This window comes from Aspergillus japonicus (assembly GCF_003184785.1).
Source record: "Aspergillus japonicus CBS 114.51 unplaced genomic scaffold BO86scaffold_49, whole genome shotgun sequence".
Classification (NCBI taxonomy): Eukaryota; Fungi; Ascomycota; class Eurotiomycetes; order Eurotiales; family Aspergillaceae; genus Aspergillus; species Aspergillus japonicus.
This window is the reverse complement of record NW_020291686.1, coordinates 19,316-38,415: the sequence shown is the minus strand read 5'-3', so window position 1 is coordinate 38,415 and position 19,100 is coordinate 19,316. Positions and strand designations below refer to the sequence as shown.

Sequence of the window (19,100 nt, the reverse complement as noted above, 5' to 3'; positions counted from 1 at the left end):
GGCCTGATCGTCAGGGCCGATTTAGATTAAATATTGAAAATAGTGGAGGCGGATTTTCGTTGGCTTTGGCCGGATTGGGACTGGGTGTGCGGGACGGACATTCGAACTATCGAATCTCGATCCCGTCGGGTCCACCATTCGAGAGAAGTTTTTTTTCAGCTGAGATTAATTGTCGATTGTCGATTGTTCATTTGTTCATTTGTCTTGGTTGGTGGCTGGCTGGGAGTTGGATGTAGCATCGTACTTCGTAGTGAGAAGGTTGTGCTTCGTGCTGTATTTCGGTTTTTCTTTTCCTTTCCCTTATCTCTTCCTTTTGTGTGTTCGGATGAGCATACTGCGCGTACAGGAAGTACTATGCTCGTACTTTATTGAAGAAAGCGAAACAACTGGCACTGTAACATTCTGTCATCTGTTAATTGGTACGGTACCTGCCTTGCCTGCGGCCTCGTGAAAAAGAAAAAACTTGCTGGGTCCAGCCAGCCAACCGCGGGAAAGGGGGCATTCATTCACTTTGTGAATCATACTTTTGGTGGGCGATTGTTTTCCTCCCTCTTTTTTTTTTTTTTTTTTTTTTTACAGCGGAGCTTAAGGCTTAAGGGTCTTGGTTACTTTCCAGGCAAGCATGTTTGACATGAGCCGTCTTGCTCCGTCTCCTTCATCTCGATCGACTGTTCAACCTCCAGGAACTCCTGCATTGTTCGCCAGGGAACCAGACGCATTCTGCAGGATTCTACCTATCTTACTTACCCTTTCAGCCGTGCTCCACTTTTCCGTTTCCCTCCCTCGCTATTAAGAGTCCCGTGCGCGAGGATCTGACCAGTGCTATTGTCTGGTGGACAGGCCACGATCGCTGGCTCTTTCTCGAGGCAAGGCTGTTGGTGGCTGATGGGGGGCGCATGCCTTTTAAGTGAAGAGTTTCGATGTACTTCTACTCAAATTACTGTAACTGTTCAAGCTGTTACTCAAATTAATCACTGCGGTAGAACTGGCCTGTAGCAAAATGTATATGACAAGTCTAATAATTATGTACCGTGTAGTGCACAGTATGCGTTGATCGCTGCGGTTGGTGGATACAACGAAAGAAAAAAGTAAACCGCTCCGGCAATGATGCAACACGAGTCTATCTAGGGGAATATGTATGTGTATATGCAGCCAGGGAAATCACAAGAAAGGAAGTTTAAGACTGACGACCAGGACTGCTGAGCAGCCGCTGTCAGTGGATGAAGAGAAGGAGGTGAAGAGGGGAGAAATGAAGATGTAAGGCTAGCCTGCATGCGACGAACGCAGACAGTCTACTCGGCCGTCTTGGAGGCCTTAGTCCGCAGCTTCATGAGTGCGTACACCAAAGCATACGAACTGATGGCGAACAGCGCCACGATGGCGGCATCGCGCCAGCCGTAGTAGTAGTGCTTAAGGTTGATGCTGACAAGGTAGTCGCTGCCCTTGGTGTACTCGCACACCCGGCAGCCAGACGTGGCGTCGGGATCGACCAGGTTCATGCGGGCGCCCATGCCCTGCATGAAATCGGCGAGATATTCCTTGCAGGTTGTGCCGTTCGGAGGGTCGAACAGCGCGAATTCCGACTCCTTGCATTTGACGGGCGCATCCCAGGTCGTGAACACCAATAGACTGCCCATCAGGTAGTTGAAAGGATTCATCCAGTAGATCCAGTACCGCCAGAATTCCTGGATTTGCGCGTACGGCACCAACACACCACAGAAAGATGCGAGGGTACCGATGATAAGAGGGTTGATCAACGAAGCAAAGATGGCGTTCGGGGCGTAGGCAGAAATAAACTGCCCAATACCGGTGTAGACAAACTCGTACATCAACATGACGAAGAAAACAGCCCCGGATTTGTTGGAATCCGACGGGAAGCCCACAGTATAGTACCAACAGACGAAGTACAACACTGCACAAATACAAAGATACGGGATTTCCGAGATGATTAAACCGGTCACGAATGCAATCCATGAATACATCTTAGACTTCTTCTCTCTTGCGTCGTATATATCACGGCGTTCGAGGAACAGAGGCTGAAGTTGGTTGATGACACCGGGAGCAACAAAGATGAAGTTAAAGATTGTGAACAGTCGGAGCTGTACGGCCCCAACGTGATCGTTGATCATCCAGAACGAGAAACCATTGAACAGAGCCGAACCAACGTGGAGTGCAAGCTTGTTGTTGACATAATCCGTATTGCGGTAGACAGCAACACAAGACCGCTTGGTGACAATCAAGATTTGCTTCCAAAGAGGCATAGCGAATTCGTGGCCATCATCAACGGTACCCGGAGGCTTTGAGGCGGCATCACTAACAATAGAATCAAGCTCGGTGACGGCCTTCGAGTGTTCAGGGGACTCTCGCCAAACTTGGTTCCAATCACGACCCTGAGACAAGGCTCCCGAGACGACGTCAATCATATGCTCGGCAGGGTTGGTTTCAGGTGGGCATGGGGCACCATAGCGAGCGAAATAGCTCTTAACAGTCTGGCCGTTGTCACCAATATCACCGAAGTAGACCATCTTTCCACCCTTTGCCAAAAGCAATAGGGTATCGAATTCGGCGAACAATTGGGCAGAGGGCTGGTGGATGGTCACCAAAACAGCCTGGCCGACGTCGGCAAGCTTCCGCAGGAAACGAACAGTATTGTAAGCTGACTGACCATCCAGACCCGAAGTAGGTTCGTCCAGGAAAATTAGGATACTAGGCTTTGAAACAAGTTCAACACCAATTGTGACACGCTTGCGCTGTTCCACACTCAAACCAGCGCCGACGCGGCCAATCAATGTATCGGCGATATCGTGTAGCTCGAGGAGTTCAATAATAGTAGTAACGTATTTTAATTTCTCCTCAGGCGGCACCTCACGGGGCTGACGGAGCAAAGCGGAGAACTCCAATGCCTCACGGACGGTGGCAAATGGTTCATGGACATCAAGTTGTTCACAGTAACCGGCGGAGCGTTGGAAAGACACAGGCAACGGGCGTCCATCGACCATAATTGAACCCTGGATGGTACCCTCGGTTTTGCGCTGAGCCAACACATCAAGAAGGGTAGTTTTACCAGCACCTGAGGAACCCATAAGAGCACCCAGCATCCCAGGCTTCACCCAACCGTACACATTATCAAGAAGGACCCGATCACCGGTTGGTGTCTTGACAGTGTACTTCAAATCCTTCCAGGTGAAGACCGAGGTGTTTCGTACCAGTTGCTTGTCGATATCCTCTTCGCTTTGAGAGCCTTCGTCGCTGGGTGTCTTGCCTTTCTCCATGCCCTGTGCTTCCTCGTCGTTGCGAGCCACTTGGTGATGATCCTGGAGCCTTTCCCGAGGAATCAGAAGAGAAGCACCACTCTCACCGGGAGCCTTCCATTTGGTGGTAGCGATGATGGTGGCCACTGCGAACAGAGCCCACCAAGCCCAGAGGATACCGAAGTTCCGCCAAACGTGGCTGTGGCTATACGACATAGAGGCAAGATACGCATCACCAGTAACATAGGTCTGCCCAGGCACGGCACCACCAACACCGGCGCAAGACTGATGACCAGTGCCATCGTAGCCAGCACCACTGGGAACCAGGTTGGTGCCTACACATGGAATGACTTTGTCATGAAATTCGTTCGAGAGGAGTGCGTCGAATCCGTAAGCCAGGGGGTTGATCCAGTAGATCCAGCCAAACCACGGGTGCATCTGGGGCTTCTTGATCATGTAACCAGTGTACATAATCAATGCTGAGATGAGGAAGCCGGATACCTTAGAAGCGCCATCGAAAGTGCTGAAGACGGCTCCGCAAGCACGGAACAACGCAGTCATCGTCTGATTATTGTTAGTTAGCGATCGGGACCTCTTTGAGGGGCAGCATAACATACCATGGTGGCAGCGAAAACCAGGATCCAATATGTGAAGAATGCACCAGCCGACATGGTGAGGCCGACCATGAAGTAAACCACAAGAGAGAAGACCGAGATCTGGAACAGTAGAACAGGAATATCGGCTGTGATTTGAGCAATGCAGAATGCAGCCGGGTGGAAGTATGCGAAGCCTTTGTGCTTCACCAAAACAGGGCGACCGTTGAAGGAGTCGGTGACTTCTGCCATTGCAAGCAGACTGTTGTAGAGGAGCGAGAAGAATAGGGCTCCTGACTTGACAAAGAGACCACCAGAGTTATTAGGAGCATTGTAGAACAGTGATCCAGCAACAAGGGCTTGAATCAAGGTAGAGACCTGCTTGATGATGAAAGTGGCCTTATCACCCCACAGAATCTGATACTGCCGCGCGATACAGGTCTTGACTTGGGTAATAAAATCGACTGTCAAGGGGCTAGACTTGGGCAGCTTCTTGTTCTTCTCCTGAGCGACGGAGATCTTGAAGTCCTCGGTCCGCTCGCGAGCGATATCGGTGTCGGGATAATTGTACTCAGTATTCATCTGAGCATAGATTGGCGACTTCTCGTACTCGGCAAGAACCATTTCCGCATTGCGAGGGAAGCGGTTTTCATAGCCGGGTCTGATCTTGCGTTCGGTAGGAACGGTGATACCAGTCAAGTAATCAGCCACGTTCGAACCCTCGCGACAAACGAAGCCAAGATCCTCCATGAATGGGCGCGCTTGTTCCATAGGACCGTAGTAAATCTCTTTACCCTCGTCAAGAACAAGGACTTTGTCGAAAAGGTCATAGATACCATTTCCAGCCTGGTAGAGAGTGACGATGGTAGAGAGACCAAGCACGTCTGTCATAGCGCGAATGGCCTTGGTCCACTCGAGGGCAGTACTGGCGTCCAAGCCACGGGTGCTGTTATCCCAACAAAACACTGAACCGCGAGTAGCAAGACATTCGATGATGGAAACACGCTTGCGTTCACCACCGGAAACACCTCGAACGTATTCGTTGCCAACCTTAGTGTCGTTGGTGTGGGTGATACCCATGGATTTCAGCAGGAATTCCTTGGCCTCCTGGCGATAGGCTTCTGCCGACTCGACTCCATTGGGCAAGGTGAAGGGCACCTTGAGACGGGTCGCAAAGTCCATCGTTTGGCCTACGGTCAGGGTCGGGAAAAAGACTTCTTCTTCAGTGTTGATGACGATCTGACCACAGTAGTTGCCAGCCTCCTTGGCAGTCAGTGAACCGTAGCGGACCTCGCCCTCTATCGAGTTATAACCGAGGCGACGATTGGCAAGCATCTTGAGAAGGGTGGTGCAGCCGGAACCAGGGCGGCCCAGAACCAGAAGCATCTCGCCGGGCTTGACGCACCCATGACTCTTTTGGAGGATTTGGCGAAGAGGCGGTTTGTTGCGAGATTCTTTGATGTGCTGGGGAATGTTGAACTGCGATAGGAAATTCTCGTTGACGGCGGCTTCAGAGCTGACGACTTCGACGGTCAAGTCCTTCCAAGTGACACCGAGTTGACGAGGCTTGAGCCCGGATTGCATGTCGCGTTCGTGCTGTTGCTTGACTTGAGGCATCAAGGACCAGTTGTCGGCGCGGCTGGTGTTGGGATCGCGAGTAGGCATGGTGGGTTCATCATTAAGGACGGTTGCTGTACTATCAGTGTCGTCCCTACTCTCAAGCATCCCACGGGATGCCGTGTAGGCTTCCTTTTCCTCCATGGTGGGAAAAGCGAGACAGCAAAGATGGAAGTCTCGTTGTCACCCGTTGAAAAGGGTCTGAAGAGGGAAGATCTAGGCGCCATGAGGGGCGAAGAGCTCCTATATACTCGGTAAGCATCAACAACTGAGGGAGGCGACAGTGGGTCGGGGAGGGGGGGGGCTCTGAGCCTTGAGTCTGATACTGGGCCGGGTGGATATCGGGGCCTGGGCGAGCTTCCGAAGGAAGATTTTGGGGTCCACCCGGCTATTGTGCCTCGCAGCGAATATCCGCTGAGTCAGAGGAGCCCACTCACCACCGTGTCAACGGCCAAGAGAATTCATAGCTAGCTGTCAATCTTGGAGGCTTGGGAAGCTCGAGAAACGGCAGCGCGGAGGTCCGACTCTCCGTGGATGTTGACACATGTTTCAGATTTGATAAGCATCGGGAATGGTGAGCAAAGAAAGAACACCAAGCCCCGACTGAAGCCCAGATGTTCGAGATGGCGATGGTACTGTAAGAGAGAAGTGGAGTTCCGTGGATGATGGAAGTCGAGCCACGTGAAAATTTCTGACACGTTCACTCGGATGTCTGTTTTGGGTAATCTCCGCTGACAAAGCGGATAATCTGCATGATCACCGTCCGAGAGGGGGGCTTTTAGCCGGCTGACTCAGCGGATATTTACTTTGCAGCCTCCGACCCAGCTGGAAACAATAATCCGCCCCCAGGGACCAGGTAATTTGGTGTCATTATCTATTCTCCATTTACTTTACGAAGTAGCCAATCAAACCTATACCGTTCTGCGTGCTCTTATATCTCGTCACCACAGGATCACCGATCTAACCTTCGAATCTAAAGGCTGAACGGCCCGGCGTTAGGATAAGAGCCCAGTGCTCTGGTGGCTTCGATACATTCGATTTGGCATATTTTGGACGATATGCGTCTGGGTTTGTGATGATCTATCAGATCTACAGTATAATCACAACGCAAGTCGCGAGAGATGCTCATGCATTGTTTGGGCTCCGACGCAGCCTTTGTCCTACACCGACACAGCGCATGGCAGACCATCTAACAAGTCATTTTTCATTTCTCAATCGTGTGCAACTCCTTCTCCCCGTGCCAATCATTCTCGGAGAACACATCAGACTGCAAGATTCACGGAGTTAACCATTTTTCTTTGGCTCACAACACAATCGAATTTATCATCTTCTCGTACTCGGAGGCCCGAAAAAGCCGATGCCGACCCAGCGCTCCACTTTCGGTCTGGCACTCACTCAGGCACCAGTGGGCTTAAGAGTTCTAGCGAGTTCTAGACTAGCTTTCTCACTTCTTCGCTGCCCTGTCTCACTACGCTTGGCCGCTTGTGGGAGCTCTTGCGACTCCACTTTGGGGTTCTTTCCCCCTCCGGCTCTGTCAGGGTCGAAGTATCGATAAACCCACGGCAATCCGTCAGCAGCTAAGCGACTCCGGCAATGGGTCACTGATCGAGTGTTCGAATGGTTTGCGGGCCGGGAAAAGGTGACTGGGCGGTTTTTATCAGATAAGGAAGGACTTTGACAGTTCCTGAGGCCACAATCTGTTGCAATCTGTGGACCCTGTGGCGATGATGCAGGCCGTGCTACTTTCAGTCAGATAGGCTCGTTTGAAATGGTTGAGGTGTCAGATCCATTACGCCAGACGATGTTATGCTACGTTGAACGTGGGAACAGTGCCATCAACCTTGTGATTAATCAAAGCCATGTCTTCAATGATGAGCTAACGAGTCCACACCTAAGCCATCGTCTTACACGTGCGTCTAGCATGTATACAGACCCCGAGTAGTCATGGAATCGGTTACGTGAGCACCTGGCGGAGACATCGCTGGAAGGGTCAGGCGTTCTGTGCTCTTTGACTCGACCTTGTGTCGCCAACAGGCCTCCAAAATCTGATGACCAAAAGAAATAAATCGCCAAAAGCAACGCAATGAAGATCCTGTCTTGGTTTACTGTCCGACACACTTCCAACTACCCATTTTGTGCCCGCATTCAAACCGGATGAAGAGCAACAATGCAACTTGAATCCAAACCCACGCTTTCAGTCTTACATCAAACTTTCTGACCTCCCTCTTCCTGTCTGACCTTTTGGCTGAGGGATTCTATTAGCCCGACGTCTGTTTCAAGCCTGGTCCGCACCTATCCAGGGCACTTACAGCTGCCTCTCGAGGCGGTCGAGTTGTTGCCGATTTTGCTGTATTTGATCTTGCAGCTGGGTTTTCAGCCTTGCATCATGTGACGCTATCCCCTCATCTGCCCGGGCTGGGCTGTGACGAGCAGTATCCCGGCTAAATGGTCAGGGTGCAGTGGTTAGCCTTGCCTGAACACAGGGATTGGGGGGTCACTGGGCATGACGTCATCTACGGCACTCCAGACTTCTCCGGCAACGGGACCAGCATCTGGGGGACGGAGACGAAATCGGGTACTAAACATACTCGGCCAAGAACCCCCGCGGCTTAGAGGTTTGCATTTGGCCTTCCCTGCGGGCGGGGACTGCGATGGAGAATGCCCGCGCCAGAGATGCTGGTTCGCGTGTGGTACGAAGCAGGTGGCGCGATGTGTCGAACAGTTGTCGTGACATTTGCATACCAGCACTTAGACAAATGGGTTCAATTCGTGAGAAATCTCGATTGAGAAACTGTCCTATCCTTTACAAGGTTACTGTAGTATGTAATAATAGCATATCCCCTGAGAAACGCTGTTATTATATACTACAACCCTCAAATTCCCCTCCAGTCATGTGATCGTCACCCCGGGCCAATGCGGCCAGGGTGGCGACCCCGGGGATGCAGCAGCAGCGAATCTGGAGATTTCTACACCACGGATGAGACTTCTCCGTGTTTATCGCCACGACCATTTATTGTCCTGATGCTCTGTCCCAAATGTCAGGGTTTGTGGCACATCCGCATCGGGGGAAGACGACCACGGACCTTGCACCTGAACCACGCATAGAGATTATGGCTGATCGGTCGGTTGGCCACGTGAATGAGGTCATCACTAGGGGGCGACGGATTTGTTCTTGTAGTCGTGATGGTTCTGTGGTTGGGTCGTGTTCGAGATGCATCTACTTACCGGTGATGATGCGAGATCTTGGGCGCCGCCTATTTGAACGATTAAACAGGCAGGTCAACATCACACCCGGTCGCCCTTCTAACTTGAACCATGAATCCGACAAAGGCCAAATGAAAGGCTTGATTTCTAAACGCAAAATATATTTGGGCAACGTTCACTAATCTTATCATATCACATAACGGAACCCCTTCTGCAGCCTCCTGGCCGCCGCAATGTCGATCCCCTCCACCTCGGCCGTCCGCTGCAATCGGTCCAGATCCTGGTCCGTCAACACGGCATCTTCATCCTCCAGCCGCGCCAGCCTCTTGTTCAAGAACCGCAGATGGAAGTACATGAACACCGCCATGATTCCGCCCAAGGCCTGCATCCCGACGCACACCCCCATCGCCAGGCGGTAGTATGGCGCGTCTTGCTGGCGATACGTGAAGGCCGTCCAGATGCTGGCGGAGTTGCCGATCGAGTTGATGAACGCGTACGCGGCGGCACGCTTCGCCGGCGGGCGGGGGATGGCGTTCGCGATCCACGAGTACAGGGTGCCGTTCTGCGCGAAGACGAAGTTCATCAGGAACATGGAGAAGTAGCGCGGGCCGAAACTCTCGGTCGTCATGAAGATGATGAACCCGACCATGGTGACGGGGATCGGGTACATGAAGAACCAGAAGCGGCTGCCGAAGCGGTCGGACAGGTAGGAGTGGAAAAGACTGTAGAAGACCATGAAGATGTAGGGGGGCGCGACCAGCAGCAGCGAGATGATCTTGTTGTACCCCAGGGTCTCGGCCAGGGTGGGGAAGTAGTACTGGAACCCGGCGCCGGCCGTGATGCACATGTAGGCGACGGCGAGCACGTAGGTCTTGATGTCGGTGAAGGCGAGCTTGAGGCCCTTCAGCTGCGACATGCTGCCGCCTTCGTCGATGTCGGCCTCGGCGGCTTCGATGGCCAGGCGCCGGTTGGCGACGTGTTTCATCTCGGGGGATAGCAGCTTCCAGGTCTCGGGGAAGTCTGGCAGGACAAGGCAGATGACGAGGCCGATGGCGACGGTGATGCTGCCTTCGATAATGTAGAGCCATTGCCAGGCTGCCAGGCCGCGATGACCCTCAAGGCCCTCGAGGATGCCTGCGGCGATAAGGTTGCCGAAGGCGCCGCTGACCAGCGAACCTGAGTAGAAGATGCTCATCCGGAAGGCCAGTTCGTTCTTTGTGTACCATTTCGACAGATAGAACAAAATCCCGGCGAAGAAGGGGGCCTCGACCAGCCCCAGGATAAAGCGGCAGGCGACGATCCCGCCGTAACTAGTAACCTGGCTGGTCAAAGCGGATACAAGCCCCCACGCCGTGGTGAAGAAGCCCAGATAGATCGATGGGCGGCCCATATAGTTGAGGAGCAGGTTGGACGGAACCTGCATGAGGATGTATGCAACAAAGAGGATCGACAGGCCGACCTGGTACTGGGAGTCATTGAGGGAGAGGTCTTGCTCGAGGCCTTGGAGCTTGGCTGCGGCGTAATTGTTGCTGCGGTTGTTAGCTTGTGACGTGCAATGAGGATGCAATGAGAACTCCAATTGACATACCGATCGATGTAGTTCATAAGATAGACGAGGATAACCAAGGGCATAATCAGGCTGTCAATCCGTCGTCGGAGCTTCTTCTCCAAGATCTTCTCCTCCTCTGTCAGCTGGGCCATCTGGACGACCTCCTCGTGGGAGACGTCGATCTTTTCGCCCATGGCTTCATGGTCGATCATGTGTTTTTCGGCCATGGTTGAGGGAAACAATAGCCCCTGTGCGATGAAGAAGGGGGAATGGGTTGAGAAAGTGTGTCAGATGCTCGCAATGATATAGGGATTCAGCCAGCTATATATTGTTCAGATGAAGAGGCAAACAGCATGGTCACAGCATAGAGAGTGTGGGGGAAAGAAAGGAGTGGGGGTTGGTCTGTTTGAGTTTAAAGCCCGACTAGTCCAAGTAGAAGTAGAGGCGGGGAAGCTTTCATTCCTCATTGCGGGGAATGTCTGGGGTAACGGGGTTTGCCTCCCCCCACTTGGTACTTGCTGTCGGAGACTGTCCGACAGCATCCTCCCTCTTCTGCTCTTCCCATTTGTTGGCTCTGCTTGGCACACGGAATAGCCTGTCTTTTCATCATGCGTGATGATGGTGAAACTTGGGAAGCCACCATTTAGCCAAAGTTGCCTCGTCCACTGAGAGCAGGCTGCACACGCCTAGGTGACTCCGGATCGTCGCATCCTGCCTACGTCAGGCGATCATGCAACCCTGCTGAGGCCTCGGTTCGCATCATCTCCGACCTTGTCCTGCAGAACATGCTCCGATGTTTGACCGATAGTAGATGCAGCAGATGCAGCAGAAGTGAAATGTCTCACTTGCCTGGCGCTCCTTGCCGCAATGATAACAATCAGCTTTGTAACCGTACTACCATGCTGCTGCGAACCCCTGAGAACAACACACTGGCTTTCTCTCAGTGGGTCCTAGCTAGGCCAGCAACCCATGCGCTCGGAGGGTTTATGGGTTGATGTGCGGCAGTATTGTTGCAGGCCATGGTGGGCACTTGTGGTCCAATACATACGAAGGACCTGCTCTTGAGTGATCGGCGCAACGATAACGAATCAGCCATTGGCCGAATACGTCGTGGCTGTCTAGTGAAAGTCGAAAGTGAAGACCCATGCCTGTTGGTCAAATCTCTTCAGGTTTTGTGCAGAGAGGATCGGGGCATGCGGTGGTCAACCTGAACTCAATGCTAGCATGTACCAATCACGGAAGAGAGACTTATCAGAGTTGTGCATGCATCTCTTATTACTAGGTACTAGTATTCCCCAGCTTTATGGTCAGGTAGGAGCTCGACATCGGAGGAGACCGCTAGTCGCAGTTATTATCACCGGCTTGGTGGGAATTGGCACTTCATTGGCTCAAGTAGATACCGCAGGTTTGACAGTTCTAGAAGAAAAGAATGAATCGTATGTGTTAAGTTGAATCGTGCATTCTAGTGGGGAGGTAGCAAGCCCATAAAATCATGGCATGGTTCAGCATGATCCTCGAGGTTGAGGCCGACCGAGATATTTATATATATCCCAGGCTCTGCAATTGATGGAGAAAGTACAAGGTAGGTTTGATTTTGAGGTGTCAATGATGTAACCCAATCAGATTGCTATGCAGAGATTTCTGAGGCGGCAAGAGCGTGAGATTCATTAGATTGGACTGTGTCAGTGTCATCTGAAAGTGAATCGACAGTTGAACTGTCCCACATCATTTGTTGAATGATGATCCGCTTAGGACTGCAATCAAGTTCAGTTCCTGAGGCATCTAGTTTGGTGCCTGGAGGGGTCGACTAAATGGTTTGTCACGCTAGCCTTTTCAAGCCAACCCACCAAGAATCCATTTCTGTCTCAGCGGCAAGCAACAACACACACACACACACATACACACTGCATCCACCCAATCTCTCTCTTGTCTCTTGCATCCGCCTTCACTAATCGTGTTTCTGGAATGAAGATTAGTCCCAAACTTACACCATGGTTCCTCGAATTTCTACGAGATAACCTTTCCGCCATCCACGCAGTCTCGAAACCTACCCAGCCACGGATCCAGAGTGGCGAAACACGCTACCGACCGTGAGCCCACTCGAAACCAAGCCCACTTTGCCAGGCCGCTATCGTCCCAGACCCGGCTTGCTATTGGTCTTGTTGAGCCACGGGGCGCGCTGGTGCCGATGTAAGCGAAAGGGAAAGAGAGGGGACAAATCTCGGACATGTTCGTCCAGATCTTGTTGGTGTCAAGCGTGCCGTACCGTTCGTTGGCTCTCTTACCCCGAAGCTCGACCTTTGCCCTCACCCGACTCGGGAGTAGAGAGTCATTACTCCAATAGGTGCTAGACCGCGATGGTCAACCACAATTCGCAGGCTGTTCTGGTCCCCAGCCAGTACCGTCCCAAGCCTGTCATCACCTCGAATCAGCTTGCGCGTCAACTGCGGTCCTGTAAGGTCTGCCGGTTCCGCAAGGTCAAGGTGCGTCCCGACCCGATTCTTCTTGCTTGCTGGTGATGCCCCATATTGCATTCCATTCGGGAACCCAATTTATTGGATGAAAATATCCCCCAGCTCCAGAACGAGCCACTCGACTGGGGATTAGTGGTGTATTCGAAGTACCCCTGGGGCCCGATCTCCACGCAGGCTCGTCTGGCTCTAATACTCGATGGTCATAGTGCGATCGTGTTAAACCCTGTCATGCATGCTGTGCTCATGGATATCCCTCCAAGTGCACTTACGACACCGGCCCCGAAGATAGCCTCCAGCCGATAAGCCAAGCGGACGAGATCCGTAACCTCCGAAATGAGATCCGTCAGCTGACGGCTCAACTCAATGCCCGTGGTACGTTTATCCATACCTGAAAAAGCGAGAGCGTAGTTTGACCACGGTTGACGTGTGCTGACGTTGATATCTGGTGTGTTTAGATCAACGGAACCGAAACCGACGCCGCCTAGCGCAGCTGCAAGGCTTGGTTGATACGATTCGTTCGGCCCCGTCAGAAGTCGTCGATGGCATCATTAGCAGTATTCGGACAACAAATCGGGTCGTTACGCATGCCTCGGGAATTGCATCCGGGGAGCGGACAGAAGGTGGGTCATAACCTCTGATTGGGGGGACGATGACTCTGGGGCCCATGAGCTGACATGTGCCCTCGTACCTGGCAGAGAATGCTATCGTAGCAATTCAGCGGTCTAGACCGGCTGAAAGTGATGAGGAAGCAGAAGATAATATCTACTTGCCGGCAGGCCATCGTGATGGCAGTCGAAGTTCATCCGAAGACAGCGAGGATTCGAGTTACGGCTCGATATGTCAAATGAACACGACAAAACCAATGCTCGAGGTGTTCATCGAACGCTTCGTAGATGCATTCAGCCCCGAAGTCGATGCCAAAGCAGGTCACGCGGGTGCACTGCGACGCGCTGCCGAAATTCGCATGTTCTCACCGATCTTGATGGACGCGTTTCAGTCCGTGTCAGTGGCTTTCTTCGGCCGATCCGTTCAGAACAAGGAGGTCGAGGCTGCGGGTTTCAGCCTTTATCCACGGGTACTTCGCAGCTTGCAGCAAGCGCTGCAAGACCCTGAACGTAGCAAGGCCGAATCGACCCTGGTAACGGTCATCCTCTTGATGGCGTTTGAGGTATGTTTCGCAGGGTTCTCCTTGTCGCTTAGTTCAACTGCTAACAATTTTGCAGAGTGTGGAGCGTACTACTCAGGTTTCTCTGATTGCTCACGTCAATGGTGCACTACGATTGATTGAACATCGGGGCCCGGAGAATCATGTTCATGGCGTGGAGCATTTACTGTATACGGAGCTTCGACCATACTGGGTATGTACCTGAACCCTGTATATGAGAAACCCCACGTACTCATTCAGTGAGCAGGTATCTGCGGCTCTTGTCAGCCGTACCCCGTCTTTTCTTGCTCAAGAAGACTGGATCAATCTTCCGTGGTCCGCGAAAACCACCAAAAAAGATATCTTGCATTATCTCATGGACCTTGCTGTTGAAATCCCAGCACTACTGTCTCAATTCGATGATCTCCAAGCCACCCTCAGTTCGCAGATGGCGAGTGCGCATGAAATCAAGGTCAAACAGGCAACCCTGTGGAACGGTGTTGCTGACTTGACCAATCGCTTCCGCCGGTGGAAAGTGGAGTGGGTTGACCACTATCCCGACGGACCGCCTCAAGAGGTCGAGGCACTACCAAATGACGAGTTTCCGGTGTTCCAATGTCGAGATCTTCGCACTGGTGCCATCGTCACGCCAACGAAATTCGCCTACCCGGACCTCCGCCTGGCCCAGACCATGTGTCTATACTACAGTACACGTTTGATACTGTCAACAGCGGATTGCCGACCGACAGACCGCGTCGGACCTGCCGAACAGTACGTCTTGGGGTGCGGTATCTGCCGAACCCTGGAATGGTACATCTTGACTGCCCCTGGTAACATGATAAATCGCCTCGCCTTTCCAGTCCGCGTGGCTTGGGAGGTCTTCCCCGACGGGGGCCCAGAGCGCCTGTTTATGTATAATGTGCTCAAGTTGGTCGAGAAACGGCATTCACTTGGGCTATGGGGCAGTGGAATGTCCGAACTTTCTCCTAGGGCTGGTTCCCCTCCCGGCCCTTGAATGTATAACTCAAATATGCAGTCGTGGATTGCTGGACGACAGCGACTGCACAGTATGGGTGCACTGGAGGTGTTTCACGAATTGACGATTTCGACCAAATGCAACACATCCCACGAGTGAGCGTTTTGTAACCATGATGTATCGATATGAATATTTTACGAGAAGTACAGTGCATTCTGCTTGCAGTTACATATACAATTGAAGGCAATCCGCCTCGTTTCGGCCTCTATCTTGATCGATCACGTTTCTACCTTGAGACACAGGAGCGACCAATCATGCTCTGGCCAAAGGAGCTCGCTCAGAGCTTGAATTCTTTCGAGACCACCCGAGCAGGAAAGACCAACAATTTCCTCCCATGTCCAGTTTAGAAAGGGGTTGATGCCTCGACTTCACGCTCCAAGATCCTCCTTGAGTGATGCCGTGGATCCATCAAGTAAGCCTGACGCCATGAAGCATTAACCTAGGCTTTCAATTCTTCGCAACTGATCCTAAAGTGAGAATGTGCATGGGTAGCCATTCGTAGCTTGCGCGGGAGACAAGCTAGCAGGCCTGGAATGGAATTTGTCCGGAGAAATCTCGTCAGCATTTGATATTAAGTTGATTCAAGTGATCATATAATCGTCAGGGGCGCGAGGAATTCCGACAGCCACATGGCGATAGAAGGCTGTGTAGGGCAAGTTTTACGGAATACGAATATCCCGAGTACTTTAACTGCGACAAGCGTCCGCCGTTATTTCGGAGCTTAAGGTATTGCAAAGTGCTGATGGATCAAGCTTAATGCGTTTAATGTTTCAGGTTAAAACGAGCTTGTTGGCCGAAGTGGAAGGAGTCAGGGCAGGTGGTGGAGTCGGGGATGGCGCCGGACTCCACCTGCCCCTGAGACAAGCCTTTAGTCTGCGCCTTGCGATTCTTGCTTCTCCCCAACAGTCTTTCGGGTCCAGAATGGCATTTGTTCTTTAAAAGGTCGTCGATCGGTGCCTACTCTGGACCGTTGATCTATTCTCTCATTCAGTCTTTCATTCACAGCTCTGCTTGCAGTCATTCTTTCTTCTTTGCGGCCGGTTCGCTTCAATTACTCTCGTTCTTCAATCCGATTTGCTTTCAACGACAACCATGCGTTCTGTCTACGCTGTTGCTCCCTTGGCTTTCGCCCTCCGCGCTGCGGCTGTCAGCAAGGATTCCTGGTACTTCGGTAACGGGTTCTACACTGGCCCTCCTTCTAATAGCGCTCACATCACCAAGGCTACTTGGTCGGTGATCGCCCCTGGTGTCCCGGAGAACACCACCGTCGAGAACACCAGCGATGAAGTCTGGGTCTCGCTTTGGATCGGCCTCCAGGCGACTGCTGGTGATGCTAGCTCCTACTTGTACCAGCCTCTGTTCAACTGGTCGCCCGACCAGGAGTCCCAGTGGGTATACCCTTTTCGATACGACTAGCATGAAGAAGTGTCCGCTAATTGTGGCCAGGGGCTGCCCTGCCACTGCCGAGGAGTGGTGTGTCGCCGCCAGCACCTACACCCCTAGTAAGTTCTGCCCTTGCTGGATTGACAGATCCTAGGTTGTGCTAATCAATGCTGTAGGCGGTCAACTCGGCCAGGCCTACGTGACTGTTCCCCAGGAAAGTCAGGTCGACTTCGAGGGTAGGTTTCATACTCATCTCAGTCTCCAGAGCGGATCGAGGCTAACACTGATGATGTGCAACAGTCACCGTTGCCGATAACAAAGTCACGCAGGTCGTCAGCATCGACGGCAAGGTCGTTTCCAAGGAGACTGACAGTAAGCATCCGGCCCTCTCGACTCAATAGGCCACACACCCTGCGTCCCACGTACTAACTTGAGCCCCTACCTAGAACTCGACAGCAACCTGCTGTACCTGTACTCCGGCGACGAGTGCTACACTGGCTCTGGCACCTGCGGTACTCAGCCCGCCTACAGTACGTCTGCACCGCTATGCCGCACGGTCTTTTCATATCGTGACGTTGGAGATTAATTAACGTATCTGACTCGAGTCCAGGCTGGAACAACATCACCATCCATCTGAGCGAGGCCGATTCCAAGTTCGGCGAGACCCTGTACCTGTACAGCGGCTCGAGCTCCAATGGGTTCACCACCTCCGACAGTGGCAAGACTTGGCACACGGATGCCATCAAGATCTCCAGCGACACCTTCGCGGTGCTCGACTAAATGGGAGAGAGGGGGTTCGCTCCTGCAGGCTGCGGCAAGCATAGGTGATTTGTGATGCTTGGAGGGGTCTCGAGTCGGCGGTACTGCTAGTCGGTCACGACCCCTGTCGGGACATCGTTCTTTTCGGACGTTTACTTGTGGATAGCTTCGTCACTTAATTGGCACATACATACATACACATGGCTATATTCTGTTCGAGAATCGGTCACTATAGCGTTACGAGTTTAATCCCGATCCTCGTCTGTGGTATGTTGGGAAGTATGATAGTTTGGGTAGATAGATAGAACCGACAAATGGTCGCTAGACTATGACATTAGGACACGTGATAGACGCACGACTAGTCTAGTCACCTTGTGCAGGATTCTTCTAGAATAGATGTTAAGATATGTACACATAGTGAAAACGTTCATGCGCGGATTAAGCTCCAGGCCTAGTAGTCGAGGGTTTGTTTTATCGCATCGTAGATTCCTGCGACATGATCAGTAGCTGACGGGGTAACTGAAAGACGAAGGTGCGACACTCACTGGTGACGTCGGGAATGATGAACTTCTCGTAGATCAACCCGGTATGCGTACTCCAGCCGCCCACCCGCTTGACGGGGGCCTCCAATCGCAGGAAGGCACGCTCCTGGATGGTCGCCGCGACCTCCGCGCCCACCCCATAGTTGACCATGCTCTCGTGCACCACGATCGCGCGACCGGTCTTCTTCACGCTGTCCAGCACCGTCTGCCGGTCCCAGGGGTAGATCGTGCGCAGATCAATCAGTTCGATGCTCGCGCCTAGCGCCCGCTCCGCCGACTCGATCGCTGCCGAGCATAGGTACAGCGGCTGGCCGTAGGACACGACGGTGAGGTCGTTGCCGGGCTTCACAACCTCGGCCTCGCTGAGCGGAATGGTGTAGTACTCGTTGGGCACGTGCTCCACCGCCGCCCGGTACAGCACCTTCGGCTCCATGAAGAGCACCGGGTTATTGTGCTCGAAGATCGCCGACAGCAGCAGCCCCTTCGCCTGGGCGGGCGACCGCGGCATCACCACCTGGATGCCGGGGATATGCGCGAACAATGCTTCGGGGGATTGGGAATGGTACCTATCCCAGCGGAGTGATTTCCACGGTCAGAGACTCATCGCCGCTCAGAAACCCAGGGGGAAACTCACAAAGCACCATGCCCCACCGCACCGCACGGCATGCGGATCACCAACCCGCCGATATCCACCCCCGTCGCCCCCTCGCGGTACCGGAACTTGGCCGCCTCGTTGACGATCTGGTCGAACGCGGGGAAGACGTAGTCGGCGAACTGGATCTCGGCCACGGGCTTCATTCCCTGCGCGGCGGCCCCGATCGCGAACCCCACGATCCCTTGCTCCGTCAGCGGCGTGTTGAAGACCCGCTCGGACCCGAATTCGGTCTGCAGGTCCATCGAGCACCGGAACACGCCGCCGAAGGCGACGTCCTCCCCGAAAAGCATGACCTGGTTGGAGGTCGCGAGGGCGGTGCGTAGGGCGGAGTTGATGGCCTGGTAGAGATTCATGGATTTCGAGGAGGTCGCGGCGGGGAGGTCGAGGTGGTCGGGCAGGGTGGAGGCTGTGTGGTGCAGGAGAGGGGTGGATTTGTAGTCGATGGGGAGGTTGAGGCGCGAGGAGGGGGATGCGGCGGCGGTAGAATAGGTTCGTCCGCGGATTTGAGGGTGGAAGAGTCGGGATGATATGCGTCGGGATGCCATGGTTGCAGTAGGTATGGAGTACGTAGAAGGAAGGGATGGAGGGATTGGTGGTTTGAGAAGTATGGAAGAGATCGAGACGATGGTCGGTCCGGGAGGAGGAGGATGGGCTAGGGGGTAGTCTTTCTGGTTTTCTTTTCCCTTTTGCTTTCTCCCCTTCCCAGGGGTGATGGTATGGTTTGCGAAGATTCAGGTTTAAAAGCTGGGGAGGGAGAGAGAGAGAGAGGGAGTTTCGACCCTGACGGTCTCTCCTCCCCTTCAATGCGTTCATGCGGGGAATGTTACCCCAGGTCCCCGCGGATAACCGCTCTTCGTGGCCTTATCGCCTTATCGCTGTGCCCAAGTGCCTGA

General features: G+C 53.0%; 6 protein-coding genes across 6 annotated transcripts; 2 read left to right on the top strand and 4 right to left on the bottom strand.

Moving 5' to 3' along the window:
• Positions 1-1,173: 1,173 nt before the first annotated feature.
• BO86DRAFT_157875 (putative ABC multidrug transporter) lies at positions 1,174-5,800 on the bottom strand. Its single transcript, XM_025666384.1, has 2 exons — positions 3,869-5,800; positions 1,174-3,815 (listed from the first exon to the last, which is right to left on the bottom strand). Exons 1-2 carry the CDS (start codon positions 5,603-5,605, stop codon positions 1,293-1,295), a joined length of 4,260 nt encoding a protein of 1,419 aa, XP_025524978.1. The 5' UTR covers positions 5,606-5,800; the 3' UTR covers positions 1,174-1,292.
• Positions 5,801-7,766: 1,966 nt separating this feature from the next.
• On the bottom strand, positions 7,767-8,195 carry BO86DRAFT_402107 (uncharacterized protein; the record flags this gene model as incomplete). The annotated part of the gene is made up of 2 exons (XM_025673824.1): positions 7,767-7,902; positions 8,050-8,195. 2 exons carry the CDS (start codon positions 8,193-8,195, stop codon positions 7,767-7,769), a joined length of 282 nt encoding a protein of 93 aa, XP_025524977.1.
• A 570-nt stretch (positions 8,196-8,765) lies between these two features.
• Positions 8,766-10,559, bottom strand: BO86DRAFT_157841 (putative MFS transporter). Its single transcript, XM_025666383.1, has 2 exons — positions 10,254-10,559; positions 8,766-10,194 (listed from the first exon to the last, which is right to left on the bottom strand). The coding sequence occupies exons 1-2, from the start codon at positions 10,439-10,441 to the stop codon at positions 8,853-8,855; spliced, it is 1,530 nt and encodes a 509-aa protein (XP_025524976.1). The 5' UTR covers positions 10,442-10,559; the 3' UTR covers positions 8,766-8,852.
• Positions 10,560-12,490: 1,931 nt separating this feature from the next.
• BO86DRAFT_157808 (Zn(II)2Cys6 transcription factor) lies at positions 12,491-15,203 on the top strand. Its single transcript, XM_025666382.1, has 6 exons — positions 12,491-12,697; positions 12,895-13,060; positions 13,144-13,308; positions 13,384-13,856; positions 13,912-14,046; positions 14,101-15,203. The coding sequence occupies exons 1-6, from the start codon at positions 12,572-12,574 to the stop codon at positions 14,845-14,847; spliced, it is 1,812 nt and encodes a 603-aa protein (XP_025524975.1). The 5' UTR covers positions 12,491-12,571; the 3' UTR covers positions 14,848-15,203.
• A 757-nt stretch (positions 15,204-15,960) lies between these two features.
• BO86DRAFT_402104 (uncharacterized protein) lies at positions 15,961-17,031 on the top strand (the record flags this gene model as incomplete). Its single annotated transcript, XM_025673823.1, has 6 exons — positions 15,961-16,256; positions 16,315-16,370; positions 16,428-16,487; positions 16,552-16,623; positions 16,698-16,781; positions 16,862-17,031. The coding sequence occupies 6 exons, from the start codon at positions 15,961-15,963 to the stop codon at positions 17,029-17,031; spliced, it is 738 nt and encodes a 245-aa protein (XP_025524974.1).
• Positions 17,032-17,442: 411 nt separating this feature from the next.
• On the bottom strand, positions 17,443-18,933 carry BO86DRAFT_367307 (2-oxoisovalerate dehydrogenase subunit beta). The gene is made up of 3 exons (XM_025670146.1): positions 18,187-18,933; positions 17,556-18,118; positions 17,443-17,499 (listed from the first exon to the last, which is right to left on the bottom strand). Exons 1-3 carry the CDS (start codon positions 18,750-18,752, stop codon positions 17,462-17,464), a joined length of 1,167 nt encoding a protein of 388 aa, XP_025524973.1. The 5' UTR covers positions 18,753-18,933; the 3' UTR covers positions 17,443-17,461.
• Between the last annotated feature and the right edge of the window lie 167 nt (positions 18,934-19,100).

Bases quoted from the DNA above. Each gene is read 5' to 3' on its own strand.
- BO86DRAFT_367307 (XM_025670146.1), bottom strand. From the start codon at position 18,752: ATGGCATCCCGACGCATATCATCCCGACTCTTCCACCCTCAAATCCGC. The intron at 18,119-18,186 runs GTGAGTTTCCCC...CCGCTGGGATAG, and splicing joins GCGGTGGGGCATGGTGCTTT to GTACCATTCCCAATCCCCCG. The intron at 17,500-17,555 runs GTGAGTGTCGCA...ATCATGTCGCAG, and splicing joins CATCATTCCCGACGTCACCA to GAATCTACGATGCGATAAAA.
- BO86DRAFT_157841 (XM_025666383.1), bottom strand. From the start codon at position 10,441: ATGGCCGAAAAACACATGATCGACCATGAAGCCATGGGCGAAAAGATC. The intron at 10,195-10,253 runs GTATGTCAATTG...TAACAACCGCAG, and splicing joins CTTATGAACTACATCGATCG to CAACAATTACGCCGCAGCCA.
- BO86DRAFT_157875 (XM_025666384.1), bottom strand. From the start codon at position 5,605: ATGGAGGAAAAGGAAGCCTACACGGCATCCCGTGGGATGCTTGAGAGT. The intron at 3,816-3,868 runs GTATGTTATGCT...AACAATAATCAG, and splicing joins TGGTTTTCGCTGCCACCATG to ACGATGACTGCGTTGTTCCG.
- BO86DRAFT_157808 (XM_025666382.1), top strand. From the start codon at position 12,572: ATGGTCAACCACAATTCGCAGGCTGTTCTGGTCCCCAGCCAGTACCGT. The intron at 12,698-12,894 runs GTGCGTCCCGAC...CGATGGTCATAG, and splicing joins GCCGGTTCCGCAAGGTCAAG to TGCGATCGTGTTAAACCCTG. The intron at 14,047-14,100 runs GTATGTACCTGA...TTCAGTGAGCAG, and splicing joins CGGAGCTTCGACCATACTGG to GTATCTGCGGCTCTTGTCAG.